The following is a 24,822-nucleotide window of genomic DNA, read 5'->3' as shown; positions in this document are numbered from 1 at the left end:
TAGTATACAAGGGCGGATCCAGGATTTTTTTTTTCGGGGGGGGGGGTTACTAATTTTTGACTTTTTCGGGGGGGGGTTTACTAATTTTTGACTCAGTTTTCGACTAATTTTACTGATTTTTACCTGGGTTTTACTAATTTCCGACTTATTTCCGACTCGGTCAAAAATTTCGGGGGGGGGGGGTCAAACCGGGCATATCTTGCATGGGTTGTAAATACTGGTTGTATTTTTGGTATAGGTTCAGCAACAGACCTTTGCAACCTTTAACTAAAAGGGGAAAAATCTGGATGAAATATATCATGGAAGTTGGGATTTTTATAGATACCCTTCCCCAACTTTAGACTAAGACGTTGCCTTCTTTTCTCAAGGGTAACAAGTTTAATTTCTTAGAGGAGCGATGTATAGGGGACATTAGGAGATTTAGACGCCACAAGTAGGGTGCGGTACTGAACTCGCTCCAATAAACTTGCGGGTCTACAGTTTTTGGATTTGGTAGGGCCATCTTTCTTGAATGTTGGGATAATTATAGTAACTATCCAGTCTATTGGTACCTCATCTGAGTCAAGTGATAGTGCGATTAAGTTATGTAGTGGAAGTGCAATTTATTCAATGGGCTCCTTCAGTAGTCTAGAATGGAAGTTGTTTGGATCAGGACACTTACTGATATCTAGTACTTCAAGCTGTTTTGGAAAACTTGAGGAAACAGTTGAATAGGTAGCACTGGAATAGGGATCTCCAGGGGATATGAGGAAGAGGGCCATCTAGATTTGTGATATCCAACATGGGGCGAAGGGTCCACTGATGGTGCATGGTAATATTTTGGTGGGTCATGGACAGGCTGTGCACCATTTGGCTGACTATACTCTAGAGCCTTAATTTTGAAAAAAAAAATTTTTTTTTGTTAAGGATATTGCATACAATGTAGTATTTAAAGCACAAAAAAGATGCATGATAGTATTACAATGAAGTTATACATTGTATAAAAGGTGGTACATTCAGACAGTGTTTTTCATTAGTATAAAATATGCCTAGAGGATGACCCAAAATAGATACCAAGTCAGTGGCCTTTTAAGTTTCCTTCAGGTGAATGCACAAAATTTTGAGCAACAAAATTTAGATATCGCAGGCGGGGGGGGGGGCATCAGGATTTTTCAAATGCCTAGGCGGGGCATGCTCCAAAATCAGTAGGAAACCACTTATCTAGGTCATTGGCAAAACTGATGTAAATTGCATATTGAGAGGCCTAGGGATGTTCTCAACGTTCATCACCTCCTTGTCATTGTCTGTGTTGAGGGTTTATACTGACCATCTCCTATGGCCTTTGGGTAGGTACCCTGCCCTGGATAGATGTTCCCGAAACTTCTTCGGATTATTCTTAGTTTACTCAGCTAGCTTAGGCTTGAAACTTGTATAAAAGTGCTTTCTTATGTTTTGCAGTTTGCTGTGTTGAACATGAAAATTTCAACCTCTTTGAAGCGGTCTGGCCTTTTTAGCCTAATATGAAATTTCTGCTTCTCCAAAAGTATTGGCAACAATTTTAGGCATGGCCTTTTCTGAACTGTGATAACACCTTCCTTACTTCATCAGATTCTGAAAATTTATGTTAATTACGTAGATTTTGTAGAATGACTTCTGGTTCAATTCAGCTCCCCTGTCCTACTCCCCCTCCCTAATTCCTGGATTTAGACCTGGATTATATACAGAAATTTGCTGATTTGGGTGTTTTTAATCATTTTTAGTAGGCCTACTCAGTGCTTGATCCAGGCATTAGGGGTTGGGTAGCATGTGGCTTGGATGTAGCCAATCCAGAAGAAAATCTTTCAATATGATTTATACAAACTTCCTGAATCTAATAAAGTAAGAATTTTCTTATTTTAGGGTTTAGTTCAGAAAGGGGCATGCATAATACCATTACTAAGGTATATTAAATAAAACTTTAAAAATATTAGTGAGTATTATTCCTGATTTGTTTACAAATTTTCCTTAGATTTGTTCAAATCTAAATATTTTTTAACTCTTGGATCTCTGGTCTTCATTGTGCATAACAAAACCTCAAACGACTTTAATGTTGTTATGAAATAGTTTGCAAAAGGAATTTAGGCTGTCTTATTAGAGCATTACCCTACTAAACTGGCTACAATAAAAACTAAATTGTGTATTTTTTTTTTCCTTTTCTATCTGCGCAAAACTAACTTGTCTCACTGCCAGATATTTGAATATTTAGTCTGTTTTATATGTATGATTGATTGATTGAAAAAGAAAAAGTCATCATTATCATCAACTCTCACCAACTGTTTCCGTAGTATCTATATTGAACCCGGAGAGCCACCATAGTCTTAGTTGCATTGACTGGTTGTGCTGAAAATGCATCAAATAAGGGTTTGACACGCAGACGAAGTGCACTTTAATATGATTACATAAGTTTTAAATTAAATTGAACACAAATTTACATTCAGGAAAAATTTATCGAGCATCGACTAATAATTCACATTAATAAAATTATTAGGAGAAGGGACTGGCTGTTTATTCACTACTGTACTTCTGGGACGTCGGAATAAAGTATAACATGACAGCCCCCAAACTAATTTAATGGTGTTATGAAATAGTTTACAAAAAGAATTTTGGTTGTCTTGTTAGGGCATTAGTTAGTGGCGCTCTGAAATGATACCATCAGACTGGAAGACAAGCTTACTCGTACCAGTCTACAAGAGGGAAGGCAGTAAAGCAGAATATAATAACTGTCGTGGAGTTACTCTGCTTCGGTACACAGCAAACTCTTCGCCACGCTGCTCTTTAAGCGGGCAATAAAGTACACTACTATACATTTGGACAGTAGGTTCAATACTGAGCAAATTCATACAATTAGACAGCTGATAGAGAAAACTCTAGAATATAAAAAGAAGGCATACATTGTCTTCGTCGATTTTGACCTGCTTTCGACACTGTCGACAGACAGTCACTGTGGCTGATCCTCCAATCTGCTGTAGTACCTAAGAAAATTGTCAATCTGTTCAAAGAACTATACAATAAGACCGAAAGTGCTGTCATTGTAAATACCCTCCGATCACTTTCAACTTTCAAAAAGGGCAACATGAATTTAAATTTCCAATTGAATGATCCTTCTCCGAAGTCTATACGACCAACCCTTCATTAAAACCCTTATATGTTAACAATAGACAGCTTGCGCAACTTACAATCCTTGAGAACGAATATATTAAGTGAAAACTTATTTCATTTTCTACTTTCATAGCTATCACTTTATTATATTTTTAAACGATGGAATTTAGAAAAAAAGCACCACACCAAATTTTCAAATTAGAAATGGTGTTCGGCAAGGCTGCGCTGCTGCTCCCGAACTCTTCAACTGTGTCATAGACCATGTTCTCAACAAAACACTGCTGGTGCTTCCGTTTGGCATCGATTTTGCTAGTAGAGTTCTGTCAGATGTTGACTTCACTGACGATGTTGCATTGGTATGTGAAAATCTCACTGACATCAAAACTACCCTGGAAACGCTAGCATCTGCTGCAGGAAAACTTGGTTTAAATGTAAATTGGACCAAGAGAAAAATATTGCCTGTGGACAAGACACCATGCAGCCCCCTGACAACTATAGAAGTATGTGACCAAGATGCTGAGATAGTCAAGCAGTTCACCTACCTTGGTTCGATTGTTTGCTCGAACGGAAATCTAGATGCAGAGATATCAGAAAGGGTGGCAAAGGTGAACGCTATTTTCGACCGCCTACTGAGAACAGTATTTCACAAACCACAGATCAGCTGTCTCACGAAAGCTCGTATCTAATCTTTCCCGGTAGCAAGTGTCGTATTGTACTCGTGAGAGACTTGGCCTTTGACTCAGTCGCAGATGATAAAGGTAGATGCTGTCCAGACAAAACACCTCCGCAAAATCGAACATGTTAGGTGGCTCGATAGGGTACGGAACATGGATATCCTCCGGCCCTTTAAATTACTACCCTTGTCCGAACAGCTTGAATCCCGCTCGTTGCGTTGGTACAGTCATTTACTTCGCCTACCCACTGAAACACCGGCCCGACTTATATTTGATCCAACTGTAAACTACTGGAAACACCCCAGAGGCAGATCACGTATGAGATGGGCAGATATCATCCGCGATTGACTCACAGCGTGGGGCATTGATCCTTGTGAAGCTCCTACCCTCGCCCAAAACAGGGCACTCTTCAGACGACCAACGGCGCTGACGTCTGGTTCCCGGCTGGTGACGCTGTCGAGCAAGAGCTTTAAGTCAAATAAGTCAAAGTCAAAAGTGTTAGGGCATTCCTCTACTAAACTGGCTACAATAAAAAACAAATTCTTCTCTTATATTGTTTGAATAACTCCATTGATTGTTGTCATAAAAGTATTTTGAAATTTGAATTTGTTAGTTGGTTACAGTTGGCTTCAAATTTCACTTTTTTCATTCAATTTTGACATACATTGCTTTTAAAATTTTTTGTGCAATAAAGATAAACTTAGCGTCAACCAATGAGTCTTTGTTTAAATTAAAGGTACCTTTAAAAACATTTAATGGAGTTGTACTCTAAATATATGACAAAAATATAAGGTTAATGCAGCTATTTTAAGAGCCAGGTGCTTCAATAAAACTGCTTAAATGAAACTACCCTATCCTTTCAACAAAAAAGGTGAGGAAAGGAAGCAAAATACCTCTATTTTGTATTTGTATTGAAAAGAAAACAAACAAAAAAGCGGAAACATTTCGTCCCCCCTGGATTTTCAATCTGTATTTTGCCCCCTCCTCCTTATAATTTCATGAATTAAAGCCACTGTCTTATATTTTTTATGGTTTATTTGTTTTTCAAACAAGTTTGAAAAGTGAGTTGAAACATTTTTGGTAAAAATAAACTTCCTAATCAATAAAGAATAAATGATTGCTTAACACAGTTTTGGGCTGACAAGTATTTTTAGTTATATTAATTTCTCCTTATAAATTCAGGATTAGATATAGACTTCGCAATGCTAAACCCTATAAATAGAGACTATAAATAGAAACCCTATAAACATTTTGAATAGTTACAAAAGGGAGGGTAGTTGTTGATATAGTTCTAAACCTAGTTGCAGAGAATTGAAACCTCTTAGAGGTGGGGGTATTTCCTAGAAAGAGTATGAGGCAAGGATAAAAAAAAAATCATTGTTGAACCGGCATATTCAGTTTCAACAGAAGGGCTGGTCTCAGGTCAATTTTGGGGGGATGGATTTAGAGAATTTTAAGCAATTCCTGTGTTTAGGAATGTCCCTAGCACAAAGTGTTTCCTTCATTATGCTTCAATCAAATTACACTCTGACTGATTGTTTTTTTTTAGAGCTGCTTATGAAGTTAGAAATGAAATAGTAACCAAACTAGCTGATTACGTTAAGCTGCAAGATGTTCTGAAAGCCTTAAAAGACACAGAAATGACAGGAAAGCCTTTGAAGATGCAAGTCGATATCGGAGATAACTTTTATGTACATGCAAAAGTGTAAGTATTTGTATTTACTTTGGTTATATCTTTTGTGCTGACAAAACTTCCTGGCGAAGTGACCCAACCAAGAAAGATCTTTAGAAAAAGTGACCAGAACCAGGAAAGAGTGATATAGAATTCCTGAAAAAATTGCTGTAAGTAAGGAGTTTTTTGGCCCAGTAATACCTAAACTGCATAAAAGGAATTTTCACAACAATTAACACATCAAAAGAATTCAATTTTTCTGCTTATTAATTAAAAAAAAACAAGTTTTTTTAACTGAAAGTAAGGAGCTACATAAAACTTAAAACGAACAGAAATTTTTCCGTATATCAAAGGGGCTGTCCCCTCCTCAGCGCCTCGCTCTTTATGCTAAAGTTTTTTATTGTTTAGAAAAAAATAGAGTTTTGAGAAAGTCAATCTTTAGCGTAAAGAGCGAGGCGCTGAGGAGGGGACAGCCCCTTTCCTATACGGAATAATTTCTGTTCGTTTTAGGTTTTAATGCTGCTCCTTAGTTTAAGTTAAAAAGACTTGTTTTTTTTAATTTAATTTTTGAACGTTTTTCAATTAATCCAGGTTTTGATTTTGGCTCCGTACATGAATAATTAAAAAAAATTGCATATTAATTTTACTTTTATTTGGTTAAATGGCTTTCTCGAAACTTGTTGAATTTTATTTACGAACGTTTTTATTAGTAATAAATATACGTCACTTACAAATTAACTTACGTAACGAACTTCGATATTCATATGTTTTTAATACGTATATTAGGGGGTTTGCCCCCTAGTCAATACCTTGCTCTTTAAGCTAAAGTTCGAATTTTGTTCCAATTCCTTAAAAATGACCCCTTAATTACAAAGGCCTTTAATTATAATAAATAGCTCTTATGAAAGTACTAAAAAATGTTTGGCTTAAAGAGCGAGGTATTGACTAGGGGGTGAACTCAATCATATAGCTAATATTTTCTGTTCGTTTTAAGTTTTGATTTTGCTCCTTACTTTCAGTTGAAAAACTTGTTTTTTTTTATATTCAATTTCTTATTCTTTTTTTAAATAATGCTGGGGAGTCCGGCGCCCTTTCATAGCAATTTCTCTTCCCGCATGAAAACTTCCTTCATGGAAAGATCCTCCCACATAACCCCCATCCCACCCCCACCCCCTACTACCAGAAAAAATTCCCCCTGAAAACGTCTGTATACTTCCCAATAACCAATGCTATACGTTGACATTGGGTAAAGCTCAAAACTTTCAGCCCTCCCTTCAGGGGCTTCGGGGGATTAAGTTATCCTAAAAGACATAGTTATCACATTTTCGACCATACTAAACAAAATGGCTATCTCAAAATTTTGATCGGGTGACTTTGGGGAAAAAAATGAGCGTGGGAGGGGGTCTAGTTGCCCTCCATTTTTTTGGTCATTAAAAAAGGGCACTAGGTCTTTTAATTTTCGTTCCAATGAGCCCTCCTACGATATTCTAGGACCACTGGGTCAATACGATTACCCCTGGGAAAAAGAAAAAAAAACAAATAAAAACGCATCCCTGACGTTTCTTCTGGCAAAAAATGGAAAATTCCACATTTTTTGTAGATAGGAGCTTGAAACTTCTTTTGTAGGGTTCTCTGATAAGCTGAATATGATGGCGTGGTTTTCCTTAAGGTTCTATAACTTTTAGGGGGTCTTTTCCCCTTTTTTCGAAAATAAGCCAAATTTTCTCAGGCTCGTAACTTTTGATGGGTAAGATTAAACTTGATGAAACTTATATATTTGAAATCACAATTAAAATCTGATTCTTTTGTTGTATCTATTGGTATCAAAATTTCGTTTTTTAGACTTTCGGTTACCATTGAGCCGGGTCGCTCCTTACTTACAGTTCGTTACCACGAACTGTTTGATTACAAATATATAAAATTTGTTAAGCTTACCCATCAAAAGCTATGATTCTCTAAAAATTTTAGTTATTTCAAAACGATTGGAAAACAACCCCAAAAGTCAAGCGACCTTAATGAAAACCACGCCATCAAATTCAGCATATCATAGAACCTATTGTAGATGTTTCAAGCTCCTATCTATAAAAATATGGTGTTTTATATTTTTTGGCAAATGAAAGATTGTGGGTGCATCTTTCAGGGGTGATTGTATCAAACCAGTGGCCCTTGAAAATTGGGAGATGGGTCATTCAAACAGAAGTTAAAAGCTCTAGTGCCTTTTTCGAGTGACCCAAGAGATTGGAGGGCAACTAGCCCTCCCCTTCCCATCCGCTCCTTTTCCCCAAAGACAACAATCATGATTTTGAGATAACCATTAGGTTCAACTTGGTTTAAAGGTCAAATAATTATGCTTCTGGGGATAACATACCCCCCCCCCCACACAGCACCGGGGGAGAGGACTATAAGTTATGCAGTGTGGCAAATGTTTACATATAATATTTGCTATTGGGAAATATACGCAATTGGTTTTATTTGGTGGGGGGGGGGGGGCCGGGGCGTAGCTCCAGCATTTTATTGAGGGAGCAAAAAAGCTCCACATCCAGAGAGTCAAGGGGCATGGGCTATATAATAGCTTTTTCCAATTTAATGGGGGGGGGCAACTGCCCCCCCCTTGTTACCCCCAAATGACGCCACTGGGGGAGATTCCACAGGGAGAACTTTCCATGTGGAGCAAAGTTTCCGGAAAGAATTTTACGGGGGAAGGGGGATTTCCCAGTATGATTTAAAAAATAATGATCAGAAATTAAATAAATAAAGAAAAACAATTTTTTGCAACTGAAACTAAGGAGCAACATAAAGACTTAAAACGAGCAGAAATTATTTCACTATATCGCTTGCTAAAATATCAAAAATAAACATATAAAAGTCACCTAGAAAGAATTGAAACGACTAAAAATTATCCAAATGTAAGAATATAAATAAGTAAAATACAAACAGCCTAAATAAAAATAACTCTAAAATAATATTACAGAGAGTGAACCAAACCAGTGGTATGAAAAAATCAACCCAGAGAGTTTGTGCTTAATTTCATATCCCAAGGTGGGGATGTATGATTACCCCGGACAGCGTGCATTGTGAATGCTGAAAATGAATTTGCATCATTTCCTTAATACCTCTCTCTCCTTTTCAAATTTTTTGCAGCTGAAAATGAGGCGTTGTATGTCTTGATACAATTCACAAGTACCACAATTAAATGAGAGACCATTTTCTATTGAAAAAGGGTATATTTTGCTTTTGCATGGTCATATCTGAGGTGAAATGGAAGGAATGTCGGAAGGATACAGGGTGGGAGGTACATCTCTTTTGAAGGTAGTTTATAATCATTTTGATCTAGGAGCTGACTATGTGACAAGTGGTGCCAAACCTCTTCTTCATCAAAGATTTATTAACCAATTGAAGACAGAAATTCAGGACCAGTAATATAGGTAAAAGTGACATCTGGCTGGGATGCTCCTTTTGCTGCCGAGTCTGCTAATTCATTGCCTGCTATTCGTAAGTGTGCAGATACGCAAATAAGTAAAACTGACGTATGATTTTTTTTTTTTTTTTTTTTTTTTTTTTTTTGTTATTGTGTAATCATATTTCCAACCTGAAGATTATTTCTCATTTGGCTCTGCTGACCTAAAAATAATTCATAACTGGCCGTGAATTAGTAAAGACTATGTATTTCTGTTGTTGGGCATCTGTTCGTCTTGATATAGCTTAAAGAGAAAACTTGATTGCCAAAAACTCAGCTGGAAAAATTAACAGGTAAGGTTGTAAACGGTAAGAAAGAGATGGAATCTGGGAAGGAAAATTATTTGAACAACTGTATGTCTTCTCCATCGTTGAGCCATCTGTTTATGCTTGTCTGTAGTCCTGATGTTTTGCCATCCTTCCCAGGGAGACAACTCTTTTTGGGAGGCTGATCTTAAGGAAAATCAGTTTACCATTCTCCATAAGTTTATCCAAAACAGGAAGGCAAAGGAATGTCTGAAAAGAAGGCATCTCATTTACCTTGAAACTAGCATCAGGGTTATGGTGACTAGCCGTTTCTTCATGAATAATGTGACTTTTGAACTTTATCTTCTTTTAAAAATATCTTGCAAGGATGTATTTTCTGCTAGTGTAAAGAGACTGAATCCCAAGTTCGCAGTATAGTTCGCAGCTACTATAGGAATTTATTTTAGGCAGCCAAGGCTCTTCATATCAGTCTTCGCGTAGTACACCATCCCACATTTTGTGGTGTAGGTTGAAATTACCGCTAACTATCTTTACTAGTCCACATGCATCCACAAGCTGTTTGAATGAGTTCAGGGAAAAGTTATTTGTCTTTGGTCCCTAATAATTGGCAGTTGCAATACGTTTATTACTGCCAAATAGTTTTATATGCACTATACCAACTTCCATTCCCCCCTGTGGGCTCTTTGTTTCTATGAATAAGTTCATTTTTTACAAGCCTCAACAGTCAAAAGCCTTTCTAAAACAATAAAAAAATACCCATGCATTGTTTGCTTTTCTCAAATTCTGAGTCAATATTTTCCAGATTATGGTGCAAGGCATGTTTCGCCGAATGCCCTATCCTGAAGCCAAATTGACCATCGTATAAAACATTTATTCTCATCAACTATTCGATAAGGCCAGTGGTGAACGATTTTTTTCGGAAATTTTTGAATAAGTCGGCAAAATTGATATTGGTCTCCAGTTAAATATGTGAATTTTTACCCCACTTGTATGCAACGTTATAACCTTAGCCGTTTTCAAAGTTTTCGGGAAAAAAACGCTTTTCCGTGGAAATATTCACTGGAAATACAAAAACATAAAGCAATTACACCAAAACCGCCTTGAGTGTTGTCAAGGTCATTCTGTCAATTTCTGCACAATTTGACTTGACAGTGTTAGCAATTTTGCCTATCTTCTCTTAAGTGCAAGGCTGTAAATTGATTTCAAAACTACTTCCTCGCTCATACCTAAAGCTGCAGGATTCATAAAAATTGGAGTCTTCTTGGATTTTGCAGCTAGTGTTGGAGAAATATTCTCTAAGTGCGTTGCAGACTTCCTCTGTTTTTTCCGAGGTCCTATTATTTAAAGTAATTTTTGGCTCTGTTAGTCTAGTAAGACAGTTCAGAAAATCTTTCACAGCTGTCCATGTATTTTCAAGATTTACTTTTTTTTCTAACACATTGCAAAATGTGCTTTCTTTTTTTGTTTTCTTAGGGTATTTCCCTTATTCATAAGTTCCTAATACGCCAAATGGAGCTCATCAATCTGCGGGTTATTCACACTCTCCTAACATGCCTGACTTCTTGTTTCGAAAAAATCCAGCAACTCATCACCACACCATGGCTTCTTGGTTGTTTCTTTCTTAGACTTATTTATTCAACTGGGCATGTGGTATCATAAACGCCTGACACTATTTGGTCAAATTTCTTAGGTCCTTCAGACGTATAATCTTTATTCAGCACTGTTTTTCCCTTTGGTCCTTGTGTTTTTTCTTTTAACAGTAAAATATATTTAGTTGTGTAAATTTCCGCTTAAGCAAGAAAAATGGTAGAATTATTGTCAATGCCTTCGGTATTTTAAAGACGGCATCCACAAACATAAACTTTTGCTAATGTCAAATTTATTCGGGGGTCGAAACTTTTTTTTAGCCACCTAATCTCTTGTAGGCCTACCTGCTTTTTCCCTTCTTCGTACAACTTGAAATTTTTCATTTGCACTGAATTTACTTTTATTTGGTGCATAAATATCTTGGGAATAGGGAAACACTCTAAGAAGGTAAAAAAGAAAGCATATTCTGCAAATATGTTTACAGAAAATAGCTATAATCTTAAAGCCACGTGGCAAATAGTGACTAATCTTCTAAAAGCTTCTCCCCCCCCCCTGTATTTAGAAAAACAACTTTTTGGGGTATTTTTACTGTAAAATGCCTTTTTTCTGTGTTTCCATTGACAAAAAGTAAAATTGAAAATCCCTTTGTATATGCTTGGCTCAATGTTTATTTAGAACCAACTGTTGGATAACGCTAATTATTTCCTCAACATTCCTCATTTACTGGCTTCATTATACGCACTAGTAAATTATTCTTCTATTATCTTTCTTTTCTTCATAATTCAAATATAGTGCAACTGGGAGATGGTCAGGAGCTGGGCTTATCATTATAGAGCGGCACAATTAATTTAACATCACTGAAGAAACAAAAAATATTCAATAACTGTTTTCGAATGATCCTTGATTCTAGTTGAAGTACTCAAGGTTGAGTACAAACCATTTTACATCATCAGGCTTAAGAAATCCAAATTTCGTCTATGTGTCTATAGCAAATCAAAATAGAAATTCCTCAATACATGTAAACTCTTGACTAGATTCGCTTGACTTTGCAGCAAGACCTTCAAAACCTTCAGCAAAATCATTAAATGATTCTCTTTTGTGGCTTATATATGCCACTAAAAATAACTGACTTTCTATGCTAGGTGTTTCTATCTTGCGTTAATTCTAACTGTTTCAAGTCCTTTTTAATTTCGCAATTGAAATCCTATCTAACAATAAAAGCCAGACCTACTCGTCCCATTGAGAAGTGATTTCGATCTATCACTTCGTAGCCAGGGAAGTTAAAAGACGAGAGAAGGCTATCATGATCCAAAAAAGTATCACATAGAATATGATTTTGCGATTTTGTCACATAATACCCTTTTCCACGTCAAACAAGAAGACATTTATACACAGAACAAATAATAAATAACCAACAAAATGAAAATAAAGAGAAATAGAGTTAGCTTCTCCTACGAAACCAAACGCGACACAAACATAAGCATAGTAGAGCAGAGATAACAATGAAGAAAAAGAAGAAACAATAAGATAAACGCTACGAGACTACAACAAATAAACGCTACGACGCTACAACAAATATTCATAGTTCACACCTTAACTCAGAAAGTGAATGACACTGAAATCAGCTTAAAAATTCTTTTTCAACAGCAACCTTATAAGAAAATTAAAATATATTTTCTTGTGTATATTATCGCTTCTAATCAGCAGTTATACCAAACCAATCCTGCTCAACTCATCCTCAGGGCTATACTGTGGTGTTTATCCTCCCCAGAGTATAGTGCAGACGGTTTGATATCATTCTATTTTTCCCTTATTTTTTTTTAGTTTTATTTTTGTGTTTAAAGCTTTTTCCAATAGGCAATGTTTAGAAGTCCTCCAAAAAAAAAGACCCCCCAGATCCCAAATCAAATTCCACTGAAAGTGTCATAGTGAAAGATACCCATCCTGGCTGGTCAAGCACATTATCTGAAAGTTCTAATGATAGCTCCAATTTGGAGAATAGGACAATGATAAGTGTAGGGGCTAATGTAACCATAAGACGATAATGATGGGTTTCAAGAGGTCCTCTCTAGAAGCTCTAAAAAAAGGAAAAAAATCTCCCCAATTAAAATCATTTCCCCTCTCTCTGCCCAAGATCCTCCCTCCAAAAACTTAGGAATTTACCTTAAAATTAATCCCATTACCCCCTTTGAAATAAAAATGATCACTGCAATAAGAGTTGCAATTTTTAAATTGCTAAAATCAATGTTCTCTCTTAATATTAACCGTAATGGATCTCTACTAATAGCTGTAAAAGATCAGAAATCAGCAGATACAATAATTAACCTAAAATCCCTTCTGAATACCCCAATTATTGCATCTAATTAGAACCCAAAACAATCACCAACAAAAATAGTAGTTTATAATGTTCCCCCAAAGATATCTACTCAGGAGTTAAAAGAAGGGCTCTCAGATAGGGCTGGAAACACAATCCCAGTTGAGGATGTTACCCAACTTGGAAAACCTAACTCTAATGGCCTAAGAACTAGTACATCCTTCTTATTCACACTGAAGGATAAAATTGATATCCCAGAAAAACTATTCCTATTTGGGCAAATCAAACCACACAAGGAATACAAACCTGAGCCTATCCAGTGTCAGAAGTGTTTCAAACTGGGACACACAACAAACAAATGTAATGAAATTCTCCAAGAGTGTAGTAATTGTAAAGCTTTCCATCCTAAAGAGCTGACAACTAGCAACAACACTCAGCCTACATGAATCAATTGCAAAGGCCCACATGAATCTACAAATAAATCATTATGCCCTGCATACAAGAAAAGAGCTCTAACACTCCAAATATCAACAGAAAAGGCCATCCCATACCCCTTTGCAGCAATGGAAGCAAATGCTGCCCAACGATACCAAATAAAGCCTGTAATGAAACCAACCAAAACCCCCAATTCAAATGCCCCCAATGCATCAAGCACCCCATATAAAACACCATCTTCTAAGCCCCATAGCTCAAATCCTCATCAGAAGGAATCACCAAGCCAACAAGCCTCCTTGTCTGGTGAGATGAGGTCAGCCTGGCCCTCCCTCCCAAGAAGAAACAAACCAGAAACACTACCAGGAATCAATCCCTTAACCAACACACAGGATGCACAACCATAAATATATACCCAAATATATGCTTATTCATTCTAAACTTTAATGCAGTTCAGGCCATGAACATACATCAACTACAGAAAACGAAAATTATTGCAGAATTGGCAAAAATCTACATCCCAGATGATATGCTCATTCAAGCAAAAAAAGATCTTGCTTTACTTTTAACAAAGCTGAACATTGATACACAGTCATATGAAGAATAAATCAACAACACAACATTTATCAATACTCCAATGGAATGTAAGATCACTGACAGAAAAAAAGCTAAATGAACTAATATCATTTATGAATAATAATTGGATTAATATTGCTTGCCTCCAGGAAACTCATTTAACCCAAAATCAACAAATTAAGTCTCTGGGATATACTATCCTAAGAAAGGATAGATCATCAGAGAGACAAGGAGGTGGGGTAGCTTTATTAGTCAACATTAATATAAAATTTTGTGTCATTAATTTTACTGATTTTGAAAATGATTCTGCTGTCATTGGTACCAGTATTTGTATGAATAATTTAAAAACCATCTTCTTAAGCTTTTATAATCCTGATGGTTCATCAACTGATGCCAAAAATTTCATTAATTGCATGACTAATTCTAATATGTTAAATAATGTCATTATTTGTGGTGATTTCAATGCCCACAGCCTTTTGTGGGGGAATAAACCAGCAAATAAAGCTGGTAAATTTATTGAGCATATGACTTCAAATAATGATGAATTAGCTGTTGCTACACCTACAAACCTGAATAAACATTTCAACCCCAAAAGTGGCAAATTCTCCACAATTGACCTACAAATTGTGTCATTAAATTTTTTGAACAAAATTTACATAAATAAAATTGATAGTCTATGTACAGACCACTTTGCTATAGTTTGCTCCCTAAATGAGCCTGCTGAAACTTCATCTCATACCTCCAATTATATTAACACCAAAACAAATTGGTCTATGTTCCAAAATAAGCTAAATGATGAAATTACAAGTTTCACCCAAAGTTCATGCATTTCCAACACAACAGTTGACACACATGCTGAAGCCTTGACATCTTTACTAATAAATACAGCTAATCATGCTATCCCCAGGACAACACCTAAGAAAACATTCCCTAAACAAATTCCTAAAGCATGGTGGACAAATGAGTGCCTAAATAAATGGAGGATAAAAAAGACAGCTAGGACAGAAACCATAAAAAAAACCATCACCTACTACATATTTTAAAAAATCAAACAGTTCGTGGTAACGAACTGTAAGTAAGGAGCGATGGTAACCGAAACCCTAGAAAACGGGTTTTTGATACCAACAGATACATCAAAAGAATCAAATTTCATTGCTGATTTCAAATATATAACTTTCATCAAGTTTAGTGCTACCCATCAAAAGTTACGCGCCTGAGAAAATTTGGCTGATTTTCGAAAAAAGGGGGAAAGACCCCCTAAAAATTATAAAACCTGGACGAAAATCCCACTATCATATTCAGCGTATCAGAGAACCCTACTGTAGAGGTTTCAAGCTCCTATCTACAAAATAGTGGTATTTTACATTTTTTGCCAGAAGAAAGATCACGGATGCGTGTTTATTTGTTTGTTTGTTTGTTTTTTTTCCCCCAGGGGTGATTGTATCGACCCAAGGGTCCTAGAACATCATGGGAGGGCTCATTGGAACGGAAATTAAAAGTTCTAGTGCCCTTTTTAAGTGACCAAAAAAAGGAGGGCAACTAGGCCCCCCCACGGTAATTTTTTCGCAAAATAACCCGATCAAAATTTTGAGCTAGCCATTTTGTTCAGCATGGTCGAAAATATGATAACTATGTCTTTTAGGATGACTTAATCCCCGAAGTTCCCAGAGGGAGGGCTAAAAGTTATGATCTTTACCCAATGTTAACATATAGTATTGGTTATTGGGAAGTATACAGAAGTTTTCAGGAGTTTTTTTTTCTGGTTGTGGGTGGGAAGGGTGGGTCGGGGGTTATGTTGGAGGATCTTTTCATTAAGGAAGTTTTCATGGGGGAAGGGAAATTGCCATGAAGGGGGCGCCAGACTTGCCAGCATTATTTATTGGTTATTGGGAAGTATACAACCATTTTCAGGAAGGATTTTTTCTGGAGGGGGGGCGAGAGGCGGGAATGACTCTGGAGACGAGGTCCGTGGAGGATGTTTCTTGGGGGGAAGGGAAAGGGCGATGAAGGGGGCATCGGATTTCCAAGCATTATTTAAAAAACGATCAGAAATTAAATAAAAAAATCAAGTTTTTTCAACTGAAATGTAAGAAGGAATATTAGAACTTAAAACGAACAGAAATTATAACGTAAGTGAGGGGGTTCTCCCCCAAGTCAAGACAACGCTCATTACGCGACAGTTTTTTGTAGTTCTTTCAAAAGAGCTATATATTCTAATTAAGCGGCCTTTGTGATTCAGGGGTTTGTTAATCAAAAATTTTTTTTTAACTTTTAAAGTAAAGGGCGTGGTATTGACTAAGGGGAGAACCCCCTCATATACGTAATAACACATACGTAACAAATAAAAAAGCAAGCGATACGGCTCAATAGTAATCGAAACTTTTAAAAACGAAATTTTGATGTCAATAAATGTATCAAAAGAATGTGTTTATAATGCTGATTCTAAATATATAAATTTTATTAAGTTTAGTATTACTCATCAAAGGCTACTAACCTGAGAAAATTTACTCGATTTTTTAAAGAGGGGTGAAATATCCCCTACAAGTTAAAGAATTTTAATGAAAATCACACCGTCAGATTCGGCGTATCAGAAAACCCTATTACATAGGTTTCAAGCTCATATATGCAAAAATCTGCAACTTCGTATTTTTTGCCAGAAGAAAAATATACGAATATAGAAGTTAGTTACGTAAGTTAATTTGTAAAGACATCCATTTAGCAAAAGAAAAGTAAAATTTTTATGCAAATAAAAGCTGCATTAACTAAAAGACGATCAGAAATTAAATAAAAAAACACAAGTTTTTTAAACTGAAAGTAAGGAGTGACATTAAAACTTAAAACGAACGGAAATTATTCCGTATATGAAAGGGGCTGTCCCCTCCTCAACGCCTCGCTCTTTACGCTAAAGTTTGACTCTGTCTTTTTAAAACAATAAAAAACTTTAGCGTAAAGAGCGAGGCGTTGAGGAGGGGACAGCCCCTTTCATATACGGAATAATTTCTGTTCGTTTTAAGTTTTAATGTCGCTCCTTACTTTCAGTTTAAAAAACTTGTTTTTTTTATTTAATTACAAGCAGAATCTAATCTAAAAAGGACTATAATAGATGCTAAATATAAATACTGGAATAATTCTGCAAATAATCTCTCCAGAGAAACGCATGAGCCAATTATGCATAAAGTCATAAGCCACATCTGTGATAAGACCCCATATTGACTATGGGCTCATCGTCTATGGTGCATGTGCAAAGACCCAGATGCAAAAAATTGAAACAACACAAAATGATATAATACGTCTCATATTTGGTCTTAGGAAACCCACAAGCACCAAGTTTCTGCTTCTGGAGAGTGGATTAACAACAATAAGGGAGAGACGTAGCTTTCTCTTGATAAAACATCTTACAAAAATTAAATCAAATAGCTCACACACATTACATAATTGGTTAAGAAATCCAGCCATGTATAGAGGTATTGCAGATGAGTATGTCAATATTCAAAAGAAGTTCCCTGTACCAGCAAAGTCTATTGCACCCACTTTCCCCCAATCCCCTCCATGGAATTGGTCATTTCCCATAATAAATACTGAATTTCCAAATTGAAATAAAGATTTTACCCCTATTGCTTTTGTCCAGAAAAAATTTGCAGAACTTAATACAATTACCTATAAAAATCACTTCCAAATATTTGTTGATTAGTCAAAAATGAATGAGAAGGTTGCAAGTGGTGTTTTCCTTCCTCACCTGAAAATTGCAATGGGCGAGAGATTATTTAATAATTTACCTATAATGTCTGCTGAGTTAAATGCCATAATCATGGCATTGGAACACCTTAAGCAAAACCAACCTTTGATTGCAAATTCGAATAATATCATCATCTATTCCGACTCTTTATCAAGCCTTGAGTTGCTGGCCTCAGCTCCTCAATATAAGTTGGACATTGACACTTATCATTGTCTCAGTATTATTGATAATCTTGCTTCAATTCGCATAAAAACTTATTTTCAGTACATTCCTAGCCACTCTGGCATGAGTGGTAATCATAAGGTTGATGTAATAGCAAAAAATGCTATAAACATTGACCAGTCAAGTGGGAGACCAATCCCAAATAGAGATATTTACCGATGGAGGCTATCAGATATTAATTTTAATAAGATTAATCCAATCCTTTCCCCCTTTCCCAATAAGTATCTTTCTAAAATTTATCATAGAATCCGCTCTTGAACAAATGGACTAAATTTCCTTGCATTCTCGTATAAGCTTTCTAATTCAAGCGGTTCAATTCCCCTGTCCTCTCTTTGCAGGCATTGTAATATGATTAATGAAACAATTGACCATTACCTATTTGAATGTAATATGCTGACGTCTGCACAACATACCTTGCTTTGTAAACTGTTAAAATACTTCAAACACCACAAAGTCTCACTATCAGCCAAGAGCCTAGCCAACTATACCTGCACACAGAGCACAGAAATCGATATCTATCATCTTATATTTGAACTCCTTGAGTCAAAAGATCTACTGAAAGATATCTGAGAGTATCTAATAAATAAGAGACAACCAAGACAGTAGCTCTGTAGCCCACTGAGGGAAGCAAAAAGAAGAGGGCTAAATAGTACCAACTGAATAGCCCGCCTGCTGTGAATTAGAAGAAGAAGAAGAGACTATTCATAAACAAAATTTAAACGCAATCTGAAAGGGAGTTAATTCGGCGTGCAGCTCGTGCACCTGGAAGTCTTGAAAGTACCTAAACACGATCTGACCATACATTTTCAACTCTTAGCTTTTTTCTCGCCGCACTCAGAATATCGTGATGACGCTTTTTTATTGATTCAGATAAGAAGTTATTTTTTAGAACAAGACAATTTGTATTTGCTTGTGGTCAGTTTACGGGCCATCTTAAAAGAAGGAAGTTTTTGGACATTGGGGTAACTTTTTCATTTGCCAACTCTGAAATGTTCAATTTTGACCTATAAGCCCGTGAAAAATCCTGTTTGGAGATATGTGAAAGTGGCATCTTTTCCAACGATATATTCAGAATGGTGGACTTCGAATTAGCACCTGGCCGTTGCTTAACACCGTGAAAAAACAGAAGTTCCAAGTTGTTTTCCTTGCTCATAATAATCAATCTTTAACACTAATTTTACTACTTGGTTCTCTAAATTCTCAATCAGGCCTTAATAAGCGAGTGAAACAATGCTGGTTAAGTAAAGAGAAAAGTGGACTCTGTGTATTTTTTTTTTTACAAGTTAGTGTCGACGGAGTTGTCAAAATACTTTGGAGTGGGCTCATTCAATTGGAAATTGAGAGTTCTAGTGGTCTTTTTAAGAGTCAAAAGTGGCTGGAGGGTAACCAACCTCCAAGTGCATCTAAAAGGGTCCTTGCCTTTTTGGACGCACTCCCCCCTCAACACTGATCAATATTTTGAAATATCTGTTTTATTTCAAATAGTTGAAAGTCTAATAATCATACCCTTGAGGATGACATGACCCCCACAACCCTTGGGGCAAAGATTGTAAACTATGCAATTTGCCCATTGTTTACATCTAATATTTCTTATTTGGAACAGGGGAGAATTATTAACCGCCAGTCTGTCCGATAAGGCTAAGTGCATTAAGGTGGAACTTCAGGGGACGTTGAGGGATATGTTGAGCTAAATAAAAAGACACTATGTGTATCCATGTTATCAAAAGGATGTAGCTGTAACATCTTAGGAATAGCTAAGGGTATTAAGCTGAAACTTTCGGAGCTACTTCTCTTACTACTGCTACTACCGCTATTACCCCTGTTACTGCTGTGACTGTGGCTTCTTGCGACAGTGACTACTTGCGACTGGGTACTTGCAACCGTCACTACGGCAACTTGCGACTACGAATACTTGCAAAAGCCACTGCTGTTGCTTGCGACTCCTTACAATTGTGACTGCAACAACTAGCAACTGTCATTGTGATTACTTAAGACTTCAATTGTGACTAATTCTTACTGTGACTGCAACTGTTTGCGACTGAGACTACGTTTTTACTACGCTATTACTACGTTTATTACTACTCTTGTGACTGCAACTACTTGTGACTGCTTGCAACTGCGACTGCAACATTATGCGACGGCTACTACTTGTAACCACTACTACTTTAGACTGCAGCAGTGTCCTTAAATACATTAAATATGTTTAAGTATATTAACATTTAATTTAATTATATTTTATTTTCAGTCCTGACTGGAGCAACATTTTTGTTGACATCGGTTATGGAATTTTACTCGAGTTGACTTCAGAGGAAACCCTGAAGTTTGCAGCCAAAAAAATTGAATTACTAGAATCAAGAGTGTCAATGGAATCAAAGAATATTGCAAGACTTAAAGCAAGAATCAAAATTCTAGCATTGGGCCTGGGACAAAAACATGGAATGAATCTTGACCTCTTAGCAGATTCAAATTTACTACGTCAAATGTTGTAGCACTGTGTATTTTCGTAGTTTTTTATTTCCGTTTTCATACTGTACAAGGAAATCATATGGACTCCAATGAATAGCAGAAATAGCAAAGTATTTCTCTTGTTATTTTTGTAAATTTGTGATTCTTCTGAAGAGTAAACTAAAGAACGTTTAGAATTTTAATAAATTAAAGATTTTATTTGCTAAGATACACTTCAGAAGAGAGACGCCAGTTAAAGAACCACACAATGAAAAAATGAAGTTGCCGTACCGTAAGTCGTTACAACTAGAGACAGTATCAAAGATGAGACAAGAAGAGAACAATTCGTATTACCCGGAAACTTTTGGTTAAGCATTTTAGACAAATTTAGACAAATTTATTTTATTTACTAATAACTACAAAATAAAATATATATACATACAACCGCCCGGGGAAGGCTCGAAAAGCCTGATGATAGACGGCTGCAATCCTTTAATTCTCAACTATGAAAAAAAACGCAAATCACAAATAATACCGAAATTAACTCAATAAATGTTTCTTAAATTTTGCTTTAAATATCCCAATGTGCTCAGCCTCCCGAATGCAAGCTGGAATACCATTCCTAATAGGTGGAGCTAAATACCTAATTCCAAAACCTGCTCGTGTGGTGTCTCGGTCCTCAACAACAAAATTATCCGCCTCTCTAATTGCATATCTGTGGAGCGAACAATTTACACGAAAAAAAATCATTAAAAGCTGTAGGGCATAATCATTCCAACATCGACAAGCAAAAACAACAGGTTGATAATCTCGAATCAGACCAATATGAAGCACACGTTATTTGTTAAAACCTGATGCGGTATCATTCAAATTTTCTACATAACTACCAAGAAGACGTACTGTTTTATTTGGAATAATCTTCCTTCGTATAAAATTTGCATAGAAATTACTAGACTAAAGAACACAGCCATATGAAATATAGGCCGCAAAAATAGTATGATACAGTAATAGGAGAACTGATACTGGTAAAACATACTGTAATCGGCAAAAAATTCCCAGACCTCTAGCATCTTCAGCTGCAACATGATCACTGGGGCTGCAAGACAAATTACAATCAAGCTGGAAACCCAAATAACGCACTTCATGCACCTGAGACAAAGCCCTACCATTAAAAAATACCTCTCCATCATCACTTGGCTGCTTACCAACTCTTCGAAATTTCATAAAATTAGTTTTTTTAACATTTACTAACAAAAGGCTCAAACTTGTAAATACAAAAAAAACAACTTTAAAACCTTATTTACTTTCATCAACAAATCATCAATGAATCGACTAGACACAGTTAGAGCAGTATCATCCGCAAAAGTTGTAATAAAACACTCAGATAAGTAGAAACGCGTTACGTCAACATACACAAGGTACAGGAGTGGTCCCAAGACAGACCCATGGGGTACACCACACTTCACTTGAAAAGGAGAGGGGAAAAAACATCATTTACTAGAAATTGAGGGGATCTGCCGCACAGAAAACTATCAAACCACTTAAAAAGTTACAGTGAACTTCAGAGGTTTGAAGACGTTTGATAGTAATTTCTCAATCCACACTATCAAACGCTTTTCTAAAATCAATAAAAATAGTCAAAGGAATTTCACCACGTTCAAAGCATTTATTCACAGTATCACAGAGGGAATGCACGGCATCTGACGTCGAGTGACCTTTCCTAAAGCCGAACTGGGCTTCACTTAGCATCTCCGTTTTCGTAAGGTAACCATAAAGCCTTTCATGAACAATGTTTTCAAATAATTTTGAAAACAGGGGTAGGATTGATATCGGTCTATAATTTTCAATGTCTAGCTTAGAACCACTCTTTTTAAGTGGGATAACTTTGGTCCTTTTAATTGCATCAGTGGATTGGCTGGTTTGGAGGGGAAGACTTACTATATGGATGAAGTATAGTTGTTAATAACACATCATGGATATATAAGTCCTAAGATTAATTCCATCTGTTTCTGCTGAATTTGATTTGATTGTTTTAACAACTTTCAGAATTTCGTCTTCGGTACACGGCTGAAATTCAAAATCACTTCCAAGTCCTCTATCTTCCACAAATTCATACTCCAGGAAATCATCACTAGAATTCCCCAGCCCTTCCGCCTCTATATTTTGGCCAATACTTGAATAAACGCAGCAAATCTATTAGTCATAATCGTTTCATCATTAACAGTTTTTCCTTGAATCAGTAGCGAATTGGGTAGAGCTTCTTTCTTATTTATTAGTAGATCATTAATAACCTTCCAGGTTCCTTTAGTATTATCCTTTTTTAAACTCAATTGATTCACAAAGTTTTCTTTTTTAGCTTTTCTTCTCATCGAGTTCACTTTATTGCGTATTATTTTGAATTCTTCCAGTTTTTCCGCAAATTCACTATTTAGATAATCTACATAGAATTGATTTCTTAAATATGACGCTTCAAGAATTTCTGTAGTTATCCAGGGTTTCCTGGACTCATTCTTATGGGTTTTCAAACATTTACACTGGGCAAGTCTTATCATATATTGGCTGTACAATCCCCATCATGCGATCAAATGCATCAGAAGTGTCATCTTTCATATCTAAAATTTCATTAAAATCAATGCTGCTCAACTCTTCACAAAACCTCTGTAAGTTCTCTTTATTTAAAGACCGAGTCTTCACTTTTTTAATTTATTTCTTTTCATTCGGCCACAAGGTACCGTTGCGACAACTGGGAAATGCCCAGAACAAGGGTATATGACCACATCAGTATAACTACGGTCCAGCTACTTAGAACCAACAAAACTATTATCTATGAGAGTGGCTGAATGACTCGTAACACGTGATGAAATATTCACAAGGGGGAAAAGATCATGAGCAACCATCAAATTAAAATAATCAAGATTCACTCCATTCAATGAAAGCAGAACAAAGTTTAAATCACCCATATAAACAACATCTAGACCTCCCCGAGACGCCGCACGTGTAAGTTGATCAAACCCACGCCCAAATTATTCCCAGCTACCACTCAGTGACATATGCACAATAATAATCAAAAGTTTTCTACTTCTCAAATCTAATTCCAGACAAAAATTTCCAAATTACCTTCTATCGAAACATCAATATCATTTCTTACTTGGTAAGACAACAACTTTGAAATCAAACATGGAATTCCCCTCTATAAAGTGATTTCCAGTTCTTAGTCTCTAAATTATAATCAGGAAAAGAATACAACGAGAGAGAATGTTCCTGACTTAAAAAAGTTTCACATATACCAATAAAATTAATTTTTCTTGAGAATCAGAGAGAAATTGCAACACATCCTCATAACAAGTAGTAAGGTGGCAATTCCAGACACATAAGTGCAACGAATCAGCTTCCCCGGGATTAAACTGTGAACTTTGAACATAAACACTATTTCTTAACTGTTGAAGTCTAACTTCAAGAATTCAAGCTACTCGAATTGCCTCTTTTGTTCCTATGTCTTTTTCTATTATTCTTATATACTAAGAGTTGGTTAGTTGCAAGGGATTCAGTTATTTTATTTTAGCTTTTCCACTTAACTTATCAATTTTAGATTACCGAAAGCAGACTGTGAGTACGCCTTTGCTAGCTGTTGCAGAATTTAACCAGACGAACAAAAATCTAGCAAGCAAAGTTAAGCGTAATTTTTTAGATCTTCTGGATTCTAGATCCTCCACACTAGATCAAGGATCCTAGGTTCTGTATAGATAGGTGCTATATGAATGTATTTTCCAAAAAAAAAGCCATCGGGCAATAGAAAAAAAAGTACTTGTGTATGAATCTTCAGGGAAATATTTATAAAGAGATACATCTTTCACGATGTATCAGCCCTTGATCAACATACTTAGCCAGATTCCTTAATGTCATTTCAGCTCGTTATCTTACAATCCCTTCCGCTCACCTTCTATCTGCCAGCACTAATGAAAAGCACTCATTTCTCAGATCCGCCATTCTTTACAATTCCCCCCAAAAATGAAAAATATCCTCATCATCCTCCCCACACATCGGACAAGGGACTGGGTTAACACAATGACCACTGGATTTCCTCTCCCTTTCCCCAATATCAATCCACACTCTCCTTAAATTCAAAATCCATTTTTTTTTCTTCCCCTTTCATCTCCAACTTAAAATAAGCTTCTTCCTCCCACGTGTCTTTTACCGTGCTATACAGACTCAGAGATCCCGAGGCCTCCTTCTGAGCCTGCCACTGCTGTATTCTTTGCTTGTGTAACCTTTTTTTTACCTTATCAACCACTGTATCCGAATTCGATCCATTACTTTCATTCCA

The 24,822-nt window shown here is 36.3% G+C and overlaps 1 protein-coding gene across 1 annotated transcript in view; it reads left to right on the top strand.

The window, feature by feature from the left end:
• The window catches only part of Uxt (Uxt prefoldin-like subunit), a 37,353-nt gene extending 16,615 nt beyond the window's left edge, over positions 1 to 20,738 (top strand). Inside the window, exons 2-3 of the mRNA XM_089097983.1 lie at positions 5,341 to 5,496; positions 20,299 to 20,738. Of these exons, the coding sequence (XP_088954109.1) occupies positions 5,341 to 5,496; positions 20,299 to 20,542 (400 nt within the window). The 3' untranslated portion in view covers positions 20,543 to 20,738. The remainder of the gene's footprint in view (positions 1 to 5,340; positions 5,497 to 20,298) is intronic.
• Positions 20,739 to 24,822: the final 4,084 nt, after the last annotated feature.

This window comes from Artemia sp. Qi Xiang Cuo, chromosome 12, assembly GCF_049724085.1.
Source record: "Artemia sp. Qi Xiang Cuo chromosome 12, ASM4972408v1, whole genome shotgun sequence".
Lineage (NCBI taxonomy): Eukaryota > Metazoa > Arthropoda > Branchiopoda > Anostraca > Artemiidae > Artemia > Artemia sp. Qi Xiang Cuo.
The sequence above is the reverse complement of the archived record's forward strand: the minus strand, read 5'-3'. Positions and strand labels throughout refer to the sequence as shown.